At 44.4% G+C, this 16692-nt stretch overlaps 1 protein-coding gene across 1 annotated transcript; it reads right to left on the minus strand.

The window, feature by feature from the left end:
• Window positions 1-7280: 7280 nt before the first annotated feature.
• Window positions 7281-11399, minus strand: LOC115771211 (alpha-protein kinase 1). Its single transcript, XM_030716810.1, has 3 exons — window positions 11240-11399; window positions 11119-11141; window positions 7281-10949 (listed from the first exon to the last, which is right to left on the minus strand). The coding sequence occupies exons 1-3, from the start codon at window positions 11397-11399 to the stop codon at window positions 7281-7283; spliced, it is 3852 nt and encodes a 1283-aa protein (XP_030572670.1).
• Between the last annotated feature and the right edge of the window lie 5293 nt (window positions 11400-16692).

Below are 16692 nucleotides of genomic sequence, written 5' to 3' on the forward strand. Positions count from 1 at the left end.
ATCTTCTTTTTAGTTGGTTAACTCCAACAATTTATCTTCCGAGAATTGTAGGATACATAAAAACCTCGCTAAACTTTGGGTTCTAAAAGTACTGTCTGGACTGGTGCTCTGCATTCACACACTTAAAATTCGAACCAGCAGCTTCTTTTTCAGCTGGTTTAGTTGTCTAATATATTTACTGGGCATTGCAAAGTAGCACAATTTTCTTCTAAATTTGTGTAAGACCCAATTCTTACCAATTAACAAACGCACCTACAAGTCATGCATACCCAATGGCCAGTTGCGTACAGGGCACAGGAGCGACGACATTCGAAAATGGTGCCAAAGCATATGGTGACAAAATTGTTGTCGTTGTTTGTGTTCGGCGCCGCTTGTCGCCTGCCTCCGCCTGCACAATTTAATTGAGAGTCCAAATTATATACACAAACATACAAAAACATGGAGTATATAGAGCATATTTGATTGGGTCTCGACGCCGCAGCACTTATGTATTTTCGGCTGTTTTCTGTATAATTTGTTGGCTCTGACTGCGTGTGTGATTGTAAAATCGATTAAAAACTAATTTTCAAGTTGTATTTTATGGTGTTCCCTTCCATTTTGTTTTTTTCTGGCTTAATGACCAGCTCTGTCACAAGAGGTTTTTATCAATTGACGGTCTCTGGCCAAGGCGGCACTTAGCCTGGCCAGCTCATTATGAGCACATCCCTGGAGTAAAGATAGCCCAAGTGTTGATGGAGCCAAGCAATAAGCAGAACAAACAAATAAACAAACTGAGAAACAAGTTGAGTGACGCCCTTCGAATCTTTCTGTTTCTACATATTACAGATTACATATTTCTGCCAAGTATTTGGCAAAATTATATACGAACAGCCTTTCAAGTGAGAAAAGTTTTTCCTTTCTTTTTGCCAGGAGGGGGGGGGGGGGGGGGGGGGGGAGGTCAGCAGGAAGCACCCATCAACATCTATGGAACTGTCAGGCACACACGCGCCGGCCGGGCCACACCCGCCCCCCGCGCCTGAGGCTGGCTGGAATTCCTTTTCCGGCAAAATGTTTCCCAATCTGCCGGCGCATTCTTTTATAAAAATTATTGATAAGAACATCCTCACATGTAATACAAATATTGACATACTCTGATTTTGGCCAAAGCATACCACTGGGGTGGCAGTCAGCATGTGTGGTGGGTGGTGGAAAATTTCCCATTTCCCAGCTCCCATTTCCCATTTCCCAGTTACAAGTTGAGGCTGATGCGACTGCTCCGATCTGAAAGCAAATGTCAAGACTGCAAAAGTTGCTCAGCACCAGACTGAAGCGTGGCTGTCTCTTGGCCAAATCGGCTTAGAAGTTTTCACAAGCTAAAGTGACGCGGAAAATCAAAGGAAAACCAAGCAGACTGTAATAAGCAGAGATGATGACACGTTCGAGGGTTTCTTCTGGTGCGCTTAAAAGGAATACATTTCGTTGTTTTTTTTTTTTTTTTTTGTTATATTTAATGGTTTAAATTCATACAATATATATATGTATATGGTTGTATATATATTTAATATAATCATTAAAACACATACAATTTTTGATAAATGCTCGCTTACAATCGAATGACAAAAGGAGTGAGGGGAGGGGAAACGGGGAAAGGGCTAGGTTGGAGATAATGGGTGTCTTTTGTTGTTGTTTTTGCAGTTTTGTTGCTTTTGATTCTGGCTCTTGATCATAAATGTTTCTTGCACATATTTATATATATATATATATATATATATAAATAATATATATATATAAATAATTACTTTTAAGTTTTTGGGTTGTTTTTTTTTTTAGATTTTCACACATAGTTTTACATAATAACAAAGTTTTTTTTTTTTTTTCGAAGAGTAAAATGTTAAATATAATATATATTTAAATATAATATATTTTTGTATGTATATTTGCCAATTGCAAAATAAAGTGTTCTTTGATTTCTCATATTTAATATAATTTTGATTTTCGCTCGTGTTTTTCTTTCTCGCTTTTTTGATTTCATGCTCGTCTCTAACTTAATTCAACATCTTTTTTTAATAATTAATTTTCAATGCAATTTTGAATTTTGCTTAAAACTAAATTTTATTAAAAATTTTGATTTTGATCTCGTTTTTGTGTTGTGTTTTTTCTTAAGTCTAATAAAATGTTGGTTTTTATTTTTGATTTTCTCTCCAGCTCTGCAGAACTTTTTGTAACTGCGGCCAAAAATTTTGATTTATGCTCATTTAAAAGGTACGTTGCAAGTTCTTTGTAAAATTGTTTACTTAACCATTTACACATATAAGCATGTATATATACTTATATATATATATAGTACTATATATATTCTCTTTTAATTTCTTTGTCAATTTTGATTTGTGCGCTCTATAACAGAAATTGTTGTTGATTAATGTAATTCTACGAAATGAAATCAATAAATAGATAAATGCGCTCAAGCCCAGGCGAAATGTGCGCTACGTATATATATATATATATATATGGAAAATTGGAAATCGGGCGAATTGTAATAATGTCATTTTATTTAATGGCCGAAACGCTTCAATTTGCATAAAGAATTTGGCAAATGGTGCAGAATATTTTGTGCTAAAATCATATTGCATAATCGCCGGGTGTAGAGGGGGGTGGGTGGGGGTTGGTTGCTGCATGAAACACCCCGTGGAAAACGTCACGAGAGCCGTCGCGATGTCAAGTAAATTGCATTTTTCATTTTTCACATATACTCACATTTATATTGCATATTGCATTTCCTGCAGCACACACACACACACACACTCACATATTTTTTTAAACATGCAAATTGTGGCAGCAGCCCGGACGGGGCGACGGGGAGAGCAGCGGGTCGCCGGGACAACTTTTTGGCAATTGTTTGCCGTAAAAATTGTTGGCCCAGGATTACGAGCACAATGCCAAATGCCCAGTCCATTATAAATTGCCATAAAAATTCAATAGAAAATATATAGAAAACGCGCAGGCAGCACACAATTTGCATGGCCAGTGGGAAAGGCGGAGGGTGCACAATTGCCTGCCGTGCCTCGAGGGTTGCAGCCAGGGACAACAAATAAATTACATACATATGTATATATATATATCTGTGGAAAGTGTACTCAATAGTTGTAGCTGTAGAGAGTATCGAATGTCCTGTGCGTAATCAATGAGATGAAATTTGCATGGACACGTGACAAATAATTAACGAAGAAGGCCGCGAGTTTTGGCGAGGGTTGATTGCCGGACAGCGCCCACTGTGCGCAGTACACTCAGCGAAAAAAACTAGTTAGTTATCAATTTAACTAAATATTGCCCAGCTCTGAGACTTGTTAAATTTTGTCGAGGCATTTCGCATAGACATTTCATATTTATGCTCGCAATTAATTGCGTTTTTGTAGCTGATTTCGATGAGTGTACGCACATTTTTAATCAATTGCTCTGCCGCTTGTAGCAGCAGCTGCACAATTTGAATTTTCCATGGAAAATGCGCCGCTTGACCCACACAACGGCTGCATTTGACCGTGTGCTAAGTTTTTCCCTTTGCCTCTCTATTATGTTTTATTTTTTTGGTTATCGCATTTCTTGTTTTTGGTTTTTTACTAATCATTCGGAGGGTATTTTTTTTTTTCGTATTTTATTTTAAGCAAATAGCCTAATCAGCGTCTGCGTGGGGGTTGAGCCGGAAGCGAGGCGCACACAAACACACACACACGCACGTTTTTTATGAGGGTGCCTGTGTGTGGCATGGATAACATAACTCGAGAAACGGCTGCTGCAGGCAAATTGTGTGGAGTGTATTTAAAAAAGAAGAAGATATTAACATATATACATTTTCAACTGGGCATTGTTGACAAATTGCATACTGCTCGAAAATCCAATCAAATATCAATTTAATAATTTGCTCCCGAAAGGCGTTCGACCGGCATAAAGTCCACAAACTAGAAGTGGCCCCTATTTCTCAGACCCTACTTTAAAATAAAATAAATAATAAAAAAGGAAAAAGAAAAAGGTCTACAATTGCGTGTGAGTGTCAATTGACGGCAATCAGTGTGTGTTTTTTAAGGGCTGCGATAAGATTTGGGTTTTTTTTTTGTTTTTTTTTTTTGTGGCAAATACAACTTAACACCCGGGCCGCAAGTGTGGCACGCTTCGCGCCGGGGCTCTGGGGCTTGGGAAATCAATTGAACAAAAGGTAAATTAAATAAAACTGAAAGTTTAACAAATACACATGTTTATTTTGATATATACATTACAAATGAAGATATTTAATTAAATGATGCAAATAATTAGATTTAATTGTAAATGAAAATTAAAAGCTAGTTTTTTGTTTTTTTGTTTTTATGGTATCTGTTATAGGTTTTTTTTTTGCTTGATTTGTTTTTGTGCTATTTTAGTTGTCGTTATTTGGTTAAGTGTTGGACAGCGACGCAATTTTGCTAAAAGGCACGCAGCATTTTAAAAAACACACGTTTTTAAAAAATAAAATTAAAAATAGCAACATTTGCCTCGCTGCCTGACTATGGCTTAGTTATGTTTAGCATTCACTTCAATTAGTTTATTTATATTTTTATGTCTGTTATTTCTCAGACGCGCTGCCCTTTCAGCTGCGCACATTTTTTGTAAAGAACAAACGCCTTAAATACTACTAAATAATATACGAAAAATGTGCGCAGATCTGAAAAAAAAAACAAACACGTCTGGCTTCGAATTGTTGTCGTTTATATATGTATATATATGTATATATATATATATCAACTATAAGGTGGGCACCGCCTTGATGGCCAGGCCATTTGGCTGAGACCCCAACTTTGACTAGATTGAGTTTGGGTTTGTTTAGTTTTGCGACTAGCTTCGTAATTTTTGGTCAGTTTTTGTGCGCGTTTTTTTCGGGGAATGTTTTCTTGCTGGAATGTTCCACTTACAATTAAAACTAAATAATAAATACTTGTAACTAAATGCTAAATATATAAATTGTTGTGCTTTCCTTCTTCTTCTTTTCTTTTTTTTTTGGTTTCTTGTGCATGGCTTTTCTGTGTTGGTATCTTGAGGTAAATTCACTAAAAATTTCATTTACTTCTGCTCTATAAGTTTTTGTTTTTTTTTGTTTGTTTATAAGCATAAATGTTCATATTGTTATTTAAATTCATTTATTTAAATTATTGTTTTCAAGTCCGTCTGAGGTAGCATTTTTTTTTTTGATTATAACTTTTTATATGTTTCACTTGTTTCAACTTTCTTTTATTTGTTTATATTTATTTCGCTTTTATCGTTATAGATTTTATTTAGTATTTTATTTAGTATATAAAAAGTACCAATGGTCATTGTACTTTTGCCCTGAGTTGTTCATGTTTGCCTTCTGCTGCAAAAAATAACCTTTACTGGCGCCATTTTTATCATCTGTTCACACTGAATCGGTTCTATTAAGTGTGCCCAACATCTTATGCGCTCTATGTACAGTTCGTATATGTGTATATGTGTGTGTCTGTGTATGTTTTGGCATAGGGTGTACTACATTATAGATGTATGTGCAAATAATTTGTTTAAAGTTCAATGTTTGTTCGAGTTTTCTAGTTTAAAATAAAAGTTCTTGTTTATAGAGCAGAGCGGGGAAAACTTTTTGCTCGTATTTATCTACAGTGTATCTTGTATCTGTGTGTGTGCGTGTGTGTGTGTGACTATGGAACCTCGTATATAAGCACACCATGCCTACATTTTCTTCTTCTTTTTTTCCTTACTTAGCTCTAGAACTGTCCTCCTAATTTTGATTTCGACTACTTTTGCGATACGTTTCGCTTATATTTTTGATTTTGAGCAAATTTGTGCATAAAATTGTTCTCTTATATGCTGAAGCTTGAATTTGTGTACCTCTCTAGTTTTGTTTTTAGTTAGCACTACTAAATATAGTATTATACCAAAAATCCCTTAAACTAAGCGCACCGAACCCAGCCATATATCCATATATGTGTCTGTGTGTGTGTATGTGTGTGTCTCTGTTATGTTAAGCTGCATGGCTATGGCTACTACGATATATGTTTGGTTATATATGTATATATATATATCCTCTACACACGCCTTCCACTTTCTCCCACTTTCTTCCTGTCTTCCAACTCTCCTGCCTGGCGACTTATGTATTATGTACGTATTTAATTTTCCTTTTTTTTTCGACTAAGTTACCTCTCCCCTTCAACCTTTCCCGTTAACGATACGTTAATGGCTTTTAAAAATTACTATTACGCATAGGAACTTTGATATTAATCACTAGAGATATAGATATATGTATTGTTTGGTATGTTATGCAGTTTTTTATGTTTATGTTTTTTTTTCGTTTTCATTTGGTTTTTATCATGTTATCTTGGTTATGGATTTATAAAAAAATATGTTTTTAGCACACAGTGTTGCCAGCTGAAACGGACTTGTTATTTGTTTTAATTATAGATATTCCATTTTTTTTTCGTGTAGTTGGTTCCATGTTTAACACAAAACGCATTAATTTTCACTATATATGCCACATACTTGTAGATCTGCAGATCTGCAGTTGCCGTAGCTATATAGCTATTGTATATAAACTTTACTTTAATGAGCTCAACTAATATGCGCACTCAGTCTTTTGTAGTTCCACTATTTTGTCTTGTCTTCTTGTCGGTTAACGGGCTGGGGTAGTGGGACGATAACTGCTTGCCATCACTGTGGCCGGCTGTAGCTTTCGTTAAAAGCTCAATGACACTGGCTGACTGTATTACATAATCAAAGGATTAATCTTTAAGATCTTTGATTTTTCAAAGAATTAGAAATCTTTGAAGGCAGCTAAATAAAGCTCTCACAGCTCATTAAATTTTCGCGCTGGATTTTTTGTGCTTTTATTGTATATAAAAAATGTTGGCTAGCGCTTGAAGCTCAAAAGTTTATTACTCGATTAAGGATTCAAGTCAAATTAATTGTTTTTTTTTATTTCACTTGGAGCTTTGGGCTAAGAGTTTGATATTCTTTTCGATTTTGAGCTTAAGGCTCATTAAAGCTTCGAGCTGGATTAAATGTGCTTTCATTGGTCTAGAGCTTAAAAGCTTGTTACAGCTTTCGATTTATGGCTGCGACTCAAATTATTCGTAATCTCTTGTCAGATTAATCCCATGATTAGGCAGCATTTTAAGCTAGTGTCATTGTGCTATTGTTGTTGTAAATGGTTCTAAACAAAACGGTTGGGCTTTAACTTACATACGCTGGCAACACTCTTGTGTTGTTTTTGGATTTGTGTGTGTATCGGTGCCTGTGGCCAACTCTAGGCAAGCTTAGGCTGGTGTCAGCCTGAAGCTTAGTGTGGTCGATTCCGAGGCGCGCACGCGCACCGGCAAATAGACAAGGGCGGGTGCAAACAGACCCTCCGCATCGCCGTCGGCGGGCGTCAAATGGAAGGCCTGCATCTGATATGCCTCCTCGGACTTGTCCGGCTGTGCATAGCTGGCCGGCTTGCCGCTGCCATTGGCCAGATCGCTGCACAGCTCAAACGGCGAGGTGGCCGCCGAGCGTTGGGCGTTGATGCCGTTGGGCGTGCCGGGCTTCGAGTTGATGGTGCTGCGTCGTCCTGGCGTCGGTGTCACGGTTGCGGAACGCGCTTTCGGCGAGGCGGCAACTGTGCCTGGTGAGTGTATCGTTGTGGGCGTGGGTGTGGGCGTGGCAGCCTTCGTATTGCTGTGGCTGCTGCTGCTGTTGCTGCTGCTGTTGTTGGTGGTCAGATTCGTGGGCTCGTTGTGCTCCACATCGGCTCGGTCGGCTCGCTCGCGGCCTGGCTTGGTCCTGGCCTTGCCCTGCACCAAGGCAAAGGATCTGTCTCGTTCGTTGCGTGGCGGTTCCGCCTCGGCGGCCACATGCGTCTCACCATCACCTCCATTGTTGAGCAGCGCATGCGAGCGCTCGTGTATGAAGAGGAATGCATAGTAGGGCGTGGTGAAGGGGCAGAGCGAGCACTGGTATTCCTTGAAGCGTGGCGTCTGCTCGAACATGCCCGGCAATGGAAGCGGCAGCGGCATTCCCTTGGGCAGCTGCATCTGGCCAAACAGCTGCTGTTGCGCATTCTGCAGCGCCTGGGCAAGATTGTTGGCTGGACTGACGCCGGCGACGGCGCCAGCGGTATTGCCATTGGGTATCTTGAGCGTGGGACTGTTCGGCTTGCTGCCGGCGCCGCTCTGTGGCTGTGACTGTTCCAAGTCGCGCAGCTTCTCGATGCCCGCCGCGCCGTGCTCGTTCATGAGATGCGTGCGCAGCCATTTGGCGCTGCGGAACTGGCGGGCGCACAGCGGGCACAGCTCGTTGCCGGCACTGGAGTCGCCGCCAATCGGCGTCAAATTAATCTCCGGCTCCAGCAGCTGCTGCTGTTGTTGCTGCTGCTGCTGTTGCTGTTGCTGCTGTGCCTCGGCCTTGAGTCCATTCTGGGCGCTGCCACGCGGCTGGGGCAGTGGAGCACCATCCTCGATGATGCCGTGCGTGTTGTGCTTGTGGACGCGCAAAAAGTACTTGCTGCACAGCTCCTTGTTGCATATGTTGCAGACGACGCCGCCGATCTGGGCGCCGTTCTCGATCTCAATGCCGTGCATGCGCTGCATGTGCGTCTTCATGAAGTACTTGTTACACAGCTCCTTGTTGCAGATCTCGCAGTAGCTGGAAGTCGGCGTTATGGTGTATGCGGCACGCGGCGGCACTGCGGCAGCGCCGCCTGCAGCCGGCACCGTGGCACGCTCCGGCGTGTAGAAGCCCTCGCGCAACGGACTGGTACCGGGTATGCGGCCCAGATGCACCTCGGCGATATGTTGCTTGAATTCCTGTGTTGTGGCAAACTCGCGCTCGCACTGCTGACAGCGCAGCTCATTGGCCGTCGACGTGGGCGTGACCGCAGCACCGGGCGAACCTCCGCCTCCGCCGCCGCCCAACGGCGACAGCTTGAGCGGCAGCTGTGGCTGCTGCTGCTGTTGCTGGTAGAGCATGGGATGGCCCTCGGGCAGCAGCTGGCCAGCATGCTCGGTCATGAGATGTGCACGCAGCGCATACTGATGCTCCAGCTCCCGGCCGCACAGGTGGCACGGCAGCGGTCGCTTGCCATTGAAATCGTTGAGCTGCTGCAGCATCGACTGCAGCTTCTGCAGATTCTGCAGGCCCATCGCCGAGCTGTCCAGCTTTTCCGGCGGCGTTGACTCGTCGTAGGGCTCCAGTTTGATGCGCTTGTGTGGCTGCTCCTCCGGCTGCTGCTGTTCCTCGGGCTCCTGTTCGGGCTGCTGTTCCTGCTCGGCCGCTGCCTTGGCCAGCATCAGATTGAGCGGCATGAAGGGCCAGCCGGCGGGCATGAGCGGCTGCTGCTCCTCCTTGCCCAGATCCTCGGGTGGCACAAAGACGCCATGACGCTTCCATTTGTGCGTGCGCAGAAAGTAACGATTGGCGTACTCCTTGCAGCACAGCTCACAGAATGCCTCCGGCAGCTGGACACCCAGACGACGCAGCTTTTCCGGCGTACAGCTGGCATCGCGCGCCTGCTGCTGCAGCTGAGCCGGCAGCTTGCGCGGTGGCGGCGCAAAGGCCAGCTCCTCCTGCTCCAGCGTGAAGTCCTCGCGAAAGCCTTCCGGCAGCTGATAGGGCTTCTGTTCGACATCCGGCGTGGGCTCCTGCTTGACCTGCTGCTGCACTGCGGCTGGTGGCTGGGCAGGCTGTGGCTGCTCGTTAGGGCTGCCGCGTCGCGTCGTCTGGGGCGTCGGCGAGGCTGTGGGCGTGGCTGGCTGCTCGTGCTGCTTGGCGCGATGCCGGCGCATGGCAAAGACGTTGGTGAAGCGCTTCGAGCAGATGTCGCAGTGCACCGCCGGCGGCGCCGGTGGCGTCAATTGCGGCTCAGGCTTTTGTGCTGGCGGCAGCGGCGGCGGCGGCGGCTCGCGCGGCATTTGCAGCTGTTGGAACATGGAAGTGGAGCTGCTGCTGCTGCTGCTATTGTTGATGTTGTTATTGTTGTTGCTGCTGCCGCTATTGTTGTTGTTGTTGTTGATGTTGCTGATATTGTTGTTGGGCGTGGCCAAATCACCGGCGGGATCAAAGATGCCATGCTTGTTGGCTTTGTGCGTCTTGAGAAAGTATTTGTTGCAGAACTCTTTGTTGCACAACTCGCAATAGGCCTCCGGATTGAAGATGCGCAGTGGCGGCCGATTGAGCCCCTCGACGCCCCCAAAGCCGGGCATGCCCAAAAGTGGCCAGCCAAGGGCAGCTGCCTCTGGCGGAAATGCAAAGGCGGGCGGCATGCCCGGCAGCTGCTGTTGATGCTGCTGCTGCTGCTGGTGCTGCTGTGCCATGGCCTGAAGCCAGTGCTCGTGCTCCTTGTTGTTGTTGGCATGTCCATTGGCCAGTTCCAGCTGCTGCTGCTGCTGCTGTTGCTGCTGCAGCTCCAGCTGCGTGGGACTATCTGCACGCTCCAGTTTAACTTGAATGTTGGCCAGCAAGTCCATGGGCTCGTCTGCCGCCAACTGTTGCTGCTGTTGCGACGACAACTGTTGCTGTTGCTGTTGCTGCTGCTCCTGTTGATGATCCTGCAGCATGTGCAGACTGAGCTTGAACTCAGTCTCAAAGTTCTCGCCGCACTGCTTGCAGTAGGTTTGATAGGGATTTATTGGCGATTGCTGCTGTTCCAGATGCTGCTGCTGCTGTTCCAGCAGTTGCTTCTCCTCTGCTTCTGATATGTCTTCGGGCTGTAGCTTCTGCTGCTGCAGCAGCTCGAATGTCTCCTTCAGCTTCTCAATGGACTTGGGTAGCAGCATTTTCGATAGCTTCTCCTCGTAGTCGATCACTGGCTCCGCTGTGGCTGCTTTGGCGGCACCTTCTTCCGTCTCGGCGCCACTCAGATTGAGCGCCTCCAGGCGACTGGGATTGTGTTGCTTGCGTCGCTTTTTGGCCGCATCGTTGAGCGCCTCCAGCAGCTGCAGCTGCATGGCTGCTGCATTTGCTGCGGCAGCGGCCATTGCGGCCATTGCCGTTTGATCCAAAGCGCCGTCTGTCTCGACCTCGCCGTCGCCCTCGCCGTCGCCGTCGCCCTCGCCCTCGCCCTCCTCCTCGCCATCAGCTTCGTCTGCCTCATTTGTGTTGCTTCCCGTGGCGCTCAACTTGGACTTGGACTCCGTGTCCAACTGCGGTTGCTGAGTGGGTGACATTTCTGTGGCTGTTGTGGTTGCTGCTGCTGCTGTTGCTGCTGCTGCTGTGGCTTCATGTGGCTGCAATGTGTGACTGTTGTTGTTGTTGCTGTTGTTGTTGTTGTTGCTGGTGCTGTTGTTGCTGCTGCCGCCGCCGCGATTTGTGTTGAGTGTGGATGAGTTGGAGACATCGGAGAGCGCTGTGTCCTCGCTGCTCAGATCCGGCGGTGGGGTGGCATATATGGATGCGGCCATTTTGGATGATATTACTGTGAGAATGACAGCAACAACAAAAAGCAGAAAAGAAAGCATAAAGGACTGTGCTTTAATTAAAGAAGCCCCAAACTAATTGGGTGTCTAAAGTTGCAGGAAGCTTAAGCATGCCAGCTGAATACGTGGAATACGTCGGGTTTTATTGGGTTTAACTCTAACTGCTTTGTGTGGGTCACATGTGCGCTATCCGGGCTGGGTATCGTGGTGGGGTTCCGTTTCGGTGGAGCCTACGGTATGAATAGCTTGAGGCTTAAATCGTGTTAAGCTACCTTCCTTCCTCCTCGCCTACCTCCTCGCCTATGTGCTAAACTTCCATTCAATTTTATTTCTATTTTCCGCAAAAGTATGTTGCCAAAAATGTTGTACCTACACACACTAACACACACACACTCACACACGCACAGCTGGCATATAACATTTTGTGTCTCATTTCCTTATGCGCTTAATTTCATTTTTCTTCTGCTTTTCTTTTGCGCTCTGTAATTTTTTTTCTTACGCCCAGCACTTTTTCATTTTTGTGCAAATTCTATGAAAAATTTTTCCATTATGTACACAAATACATGCGCACATCTCACACACATAAGTATTTATATATATACCATATATAAAGAAAAGTTTTTGTGCGCCCAGCTGCCACCCACAGCCGCACACATCAACAAAAACACACACACACACACACACATATACATATACATATACACATACACTTGCAACCCCATTGCCGCACACGAAAATTTATACAAAGTCATCCGATTTAAGGAATACAAATTTTGCTTATTTCGTGCGGCGAACACACACAAACTTTTACTCCACCCCACACACCCAGCCACCCACACACATATACACACACACGCACACTAATACACGCCCAGTGTAATATTTGGCAAGCAGTCGCCCCCTCTGACACCGTCACTTGAACTGCGCATAAAACTTATAAAAATTTTCTTCAACATGACTTGGTAAAATAAATTTGATTCTCAAGAAAGCAAAAGGAAGCCGACAACGACACGAAGACGGCCCCAAAAAAAAAATGGGAGGCGGTGCGGCCAGAGCGTGTGGCAGGGGCAGACGAACAGGCACAGAACAGGCTGCCACTGGCAACCGTGTGCGGCAAGGGGCCAAGGCAAAGGCAACGGCAAAGGCAAAAATGTCGAAATAAACCCAAAAAAAAAAAAAAAAATTGTAAGCGAAGAAAAATAATTTTTTTCCCTATTTTCTCAACGCGAAGGCAGGCAGAAGAAAAATATTCTCAACTATGCTGCAGACATAAATTAAGTTTCCATGGTTGGAAATTGGTTCTCTCGTAGATGTTGTTGCTGTTGTTGACTTTGCTTTTATACAATTTCAGCAATGAAGGCAAAAACCCCCCGCAACCCGCCAACCGACCCCCACCCCTCCCCTGCACTACGCCCACTTTGGTACTTTGAGGAGTTAAGCGAAAATGCCTGCCAGAATGTGTGTGTGTGTGTGTATGTGTTAGTGTGCGTGTGTGTGTGTGGGTGACTGACTGTGGTTGGGATTTTTATAAAGCCTAAGGTAGTTTGATGTTATTTTATTTGATTTCTTTTTTTTTTTTGCCAGCTCTTCGTCAACTTAAATGAAAATGGGCAGCAGCCGAGTGTAAACAGGTCTGGTACTGGGCCATACATATATCAAACTGATACTGAACTATGAGCCCCAGCAAATCGCGTCTAATTAGCAAACTTAACCGTTATCTAGAGCTTGAGCTCACTTTACAACACTTAACATTTATCTATATATAGCATGAGAGCTTAAGCTCACTTTACAACACGTACTCATTAATTTATTAACGGAGTAAAAGCTCAATTTCTTTAAGTTTGGCCAAAGCTTTAAGCGAAGCTTTTCAGTTTCTGTCTTTGCGTTTTTTGCGAAATTTCGTTCAACTACCGTTACACGTTTCGTTCACTTGCACTTTCGTTAAGTTCGCGCTCAGTTTGTCGAGTCGCTGGCGCATGCGCACTTCGCTGCTGCTGCTCGTGTCCTGCCAAGTGGCTCGCTCGTTTTCAACTGCCGCATGACGCAGCAGAAACGGCGAACACAACAAAAAATCAAAGAAAAAAGAACTGTCAAATCGCAGTTACAAGCGCAAAATCAAAACAGCAAACAAAATTGATACTAAAATCACACACACACACACACAAATGCATGGAAATGTATCAATGCACACCCCGCAGCACATTTAATAGTTTTCCCTACACACACACACACACACAGAGACAGGCAGCTAGCTACCCACAGAATTTTTTCCCCATGCTTTGCACCCAAAAAACCTCAATAAAACACCCCAAAATATCAAAAATCAAATAATTTCCCTTAAAAAAAAAAACAACAGCAACACAACGCGACAACTGAGCGTCGCTGCTCGGAAAACCATTATTGCTCCGCCCCTTTTTTCAACTTTTCACTAACCACCACACACACATATACACACATACACACACACACATGCACACACACACATGGACAATCACTCGCGTTATGTTGACTTTTTTTCCTGCTCGTGCCAATTTATCATTGTTCGATAGTTTTTCAATTTGTTTTTCCAGCTACTGTTCTGTTGTTGTTGTTGCAGTAGTTGTTGTTGTTGTTGTTGTTGTAGTTGTTGCTATCGTTGTCACAGTTCCATTTTTGTTATTCTAATGTATTCAACATTTGTGACTTTGTCGCGACTTTTCGTTGGGTTCGCCCTTAGAACTTGTTATGGTATTTCTCATATTCTTGAGTCGCTCGTTTTGCAGCACTCAATTCTTGTGTATTCATTGTATTCATATCTGGAAAGTGAGTGCATTTGACAAGTCCCATTTATGTAGTTCTTGTGAGTCTATAAATTGGAAATGCAGCTGATTGAAGCAATTGCCGCGCCCCATTATTATGCGTAATCTTGTCGAGCACACATCTCACTTAAATGTGGACTTGAATAATTGCCGTCTTGTTTTGGTAGTTCTTAAGAACAGGGGTAGCAAAATCTGTAATCAAATTTCTGTGGTAGCAGCCAATTGAATAGATCTTTAAGCTGTGGGTTTTACTTTTTTCGATGGTTGAGCAGGGTGCTAAAAAGATTATGTGTACCTGAACTGAAAGGGTATGGGCAAGGACAGGGTATATAAAGACTCTTTCCACTGTCTTTGGCATGGGCTTACATAGATGTAACACGAGTCAATTATGGTGAATTATAAGCTAACAAATTTAAATGAGCTGTTCGTTTAAGGAACTTAGCGGAACTGGAACGTAGAACAAGACTAAAAATGAGGTGTACTTTATAATTTAGAGGGGAATTAAAGGATGTATTAAAAATGTGAAACATTCGATATCTGTGTATAATATCATATATCATATAATCTTTTGTCCAGAACCCACGGGCTTACAGGGAAGGACAGTGAGACAAAGGCTAGATCAACTTAGCTCGTCGGCCTAATGAATTAAATAGGATAAGACAATGAGATTAATACCCTGTACTTTTATCCCATACTTATTATAAAAAGAGCTCTAACTATGCTCTTCAGCTACGACATCGCACAACATTCATTCATCATCAAGCGTCAGATTCAAAGGACTGTATTAGCCCGAAGTAGCTCCAAAGATAACTCCATCCCTTAAGCAACTCATCTAGCGAGAACTAACCTATATTATAGAAATAGTCCATGTATCCCAAAGATTCACATCACATATTTTTGGGACTTTAATCTAAATAATAAGCTTGGCAGGTCTTTTGACTCAAACGAATGACAGCTAAATTAGTTGGCTTGACTTGATCTGATTTTGCTTCACCTTCGCAAATTTGATCCAAAATGTATGCCCTGACATATCAAAGGCAAGGTTTTGGTTTTTTCTTACGCACTGATAGATTGATTTTGACTTTACAGGATGCTCGTCGATGTGGGCCCATGTGTGTCTCTCTCATGTGTGTGTGTGTGTGTGTGTGTGTGTGTGTGCGTTGGCCACACCACCCCTTTGCTCCAACAACAATCGTGCCCACCTCCCGCTCTCCGTCAGGCACATGACAGCACGACGGAAAAGTGAAAGTGACTTGCCAGGTTCATCTCGGCCTCCATGTCTGTCCATTTGTCGTCCTGTTTGCCTCTCTATCTGTTGTCCTGCCATGTCCAATGCTCGCACTGGTTTCAGTTTCTGGACATGCGCACTGTTGGCCAACACATGGTGGCTGTTGCCTGCCCCCCACCCGATCCCATAGCGCGCTGCTCTCTCGCACGCGCTCTCGCCACCGGCTCTGTGTGGAGTCATATGGAGCGCATGTGTGTGTGTGTGTTTGTGTGCGTGAAAGTCGAAGTCGCCGGTTGAACGAACCAGGCGCACAAAATAGCCCAACAGCAGCAGCAGCGGCAGCAGCAACAGCATTGGAAACCCATTGGCCAGAGTCAAGTTAGAGCATGGAGCGCGGAGCTGCGTCCCAGTTGTCTGGCCACGTCCAATGGTCAAGGTTTGCTATTGACTTTCACTTTTCACATGTCGGCATGTCCGTGTGTCCGGCGCCAGTGTGACGTTGCGGTTGCCATCGGATTCGGTATAGCCGATGCCGGCACTTTCGCTTTCGCATACACGCACACACAATAGGCATTTGAGTGGGGCTGGGAGGGGAGCTAGGGAGGTCAGCCAGTCGGTCGGTTGGTTGGCTGGCCATGATATTGGGTCAAGCGCTAGTAGGCGCATGTCTGTTGCTGGACACTACACGTGTGCACTCGAAATGTAAACAAAGGTCCAACTCGAAAGCTTTGCCCACACGTAATTATAGCTTCCAACCGGGTGACAACTGTCAACCGCCCTGATAGTTGCCCGGCAGCAAACAATCATTAAAGAATTTAAAACCCAACTGAACCGCTGTAAACGCCCCTAACACACATGCAAATGTACGCCCACCTGGTTTTTATTTTCATTGGGTAGTTACCAATTGAAATAGTTCTAGGTCCCCGTGTGTGCGTGCACCTTTTGACGCGCCCATGATTGATATATGCCCATGACCATGCTTATGGCCCCGACGCGCATATGGCATACTTTATATGACACCCCCGCCCAGCCTGGCCATATGCAATTAATATTTTGTTGAAAATCAAATTGAAATTACTTTTGGTGGCTCAAAACCCACCACCAGCTGGCCTGCAAAGTGCTGATGCATTTTTGGGTTTTGTGATGTGCGGAGGAGGTTTTGGTTGTGCGGCTCATAATGTGTGTGCGACAAATTGATTTCAGAGTACAGCGAGTTGCGGTTGTTATTATTGATGGAGTTCTGGTGCTTGTT

This window comes from Drosophila novamexicana, unplaced genomic scaffold (assembly GCF_003285875.2).
Source record: "Drosophila novamexicana strain 15010-1031.04,08,12 unplaced genomic scaffold, DnovRS2.1 tig00000024-arrow-pilon, whole genome shotgun sequence".
Classification (NCBI taxonomy): Eukaryota; Metazoa; Arthropoda; class Insecta; order Diptera; family Drosophilidae; genus Drosophila; species Drosophila novamexicana.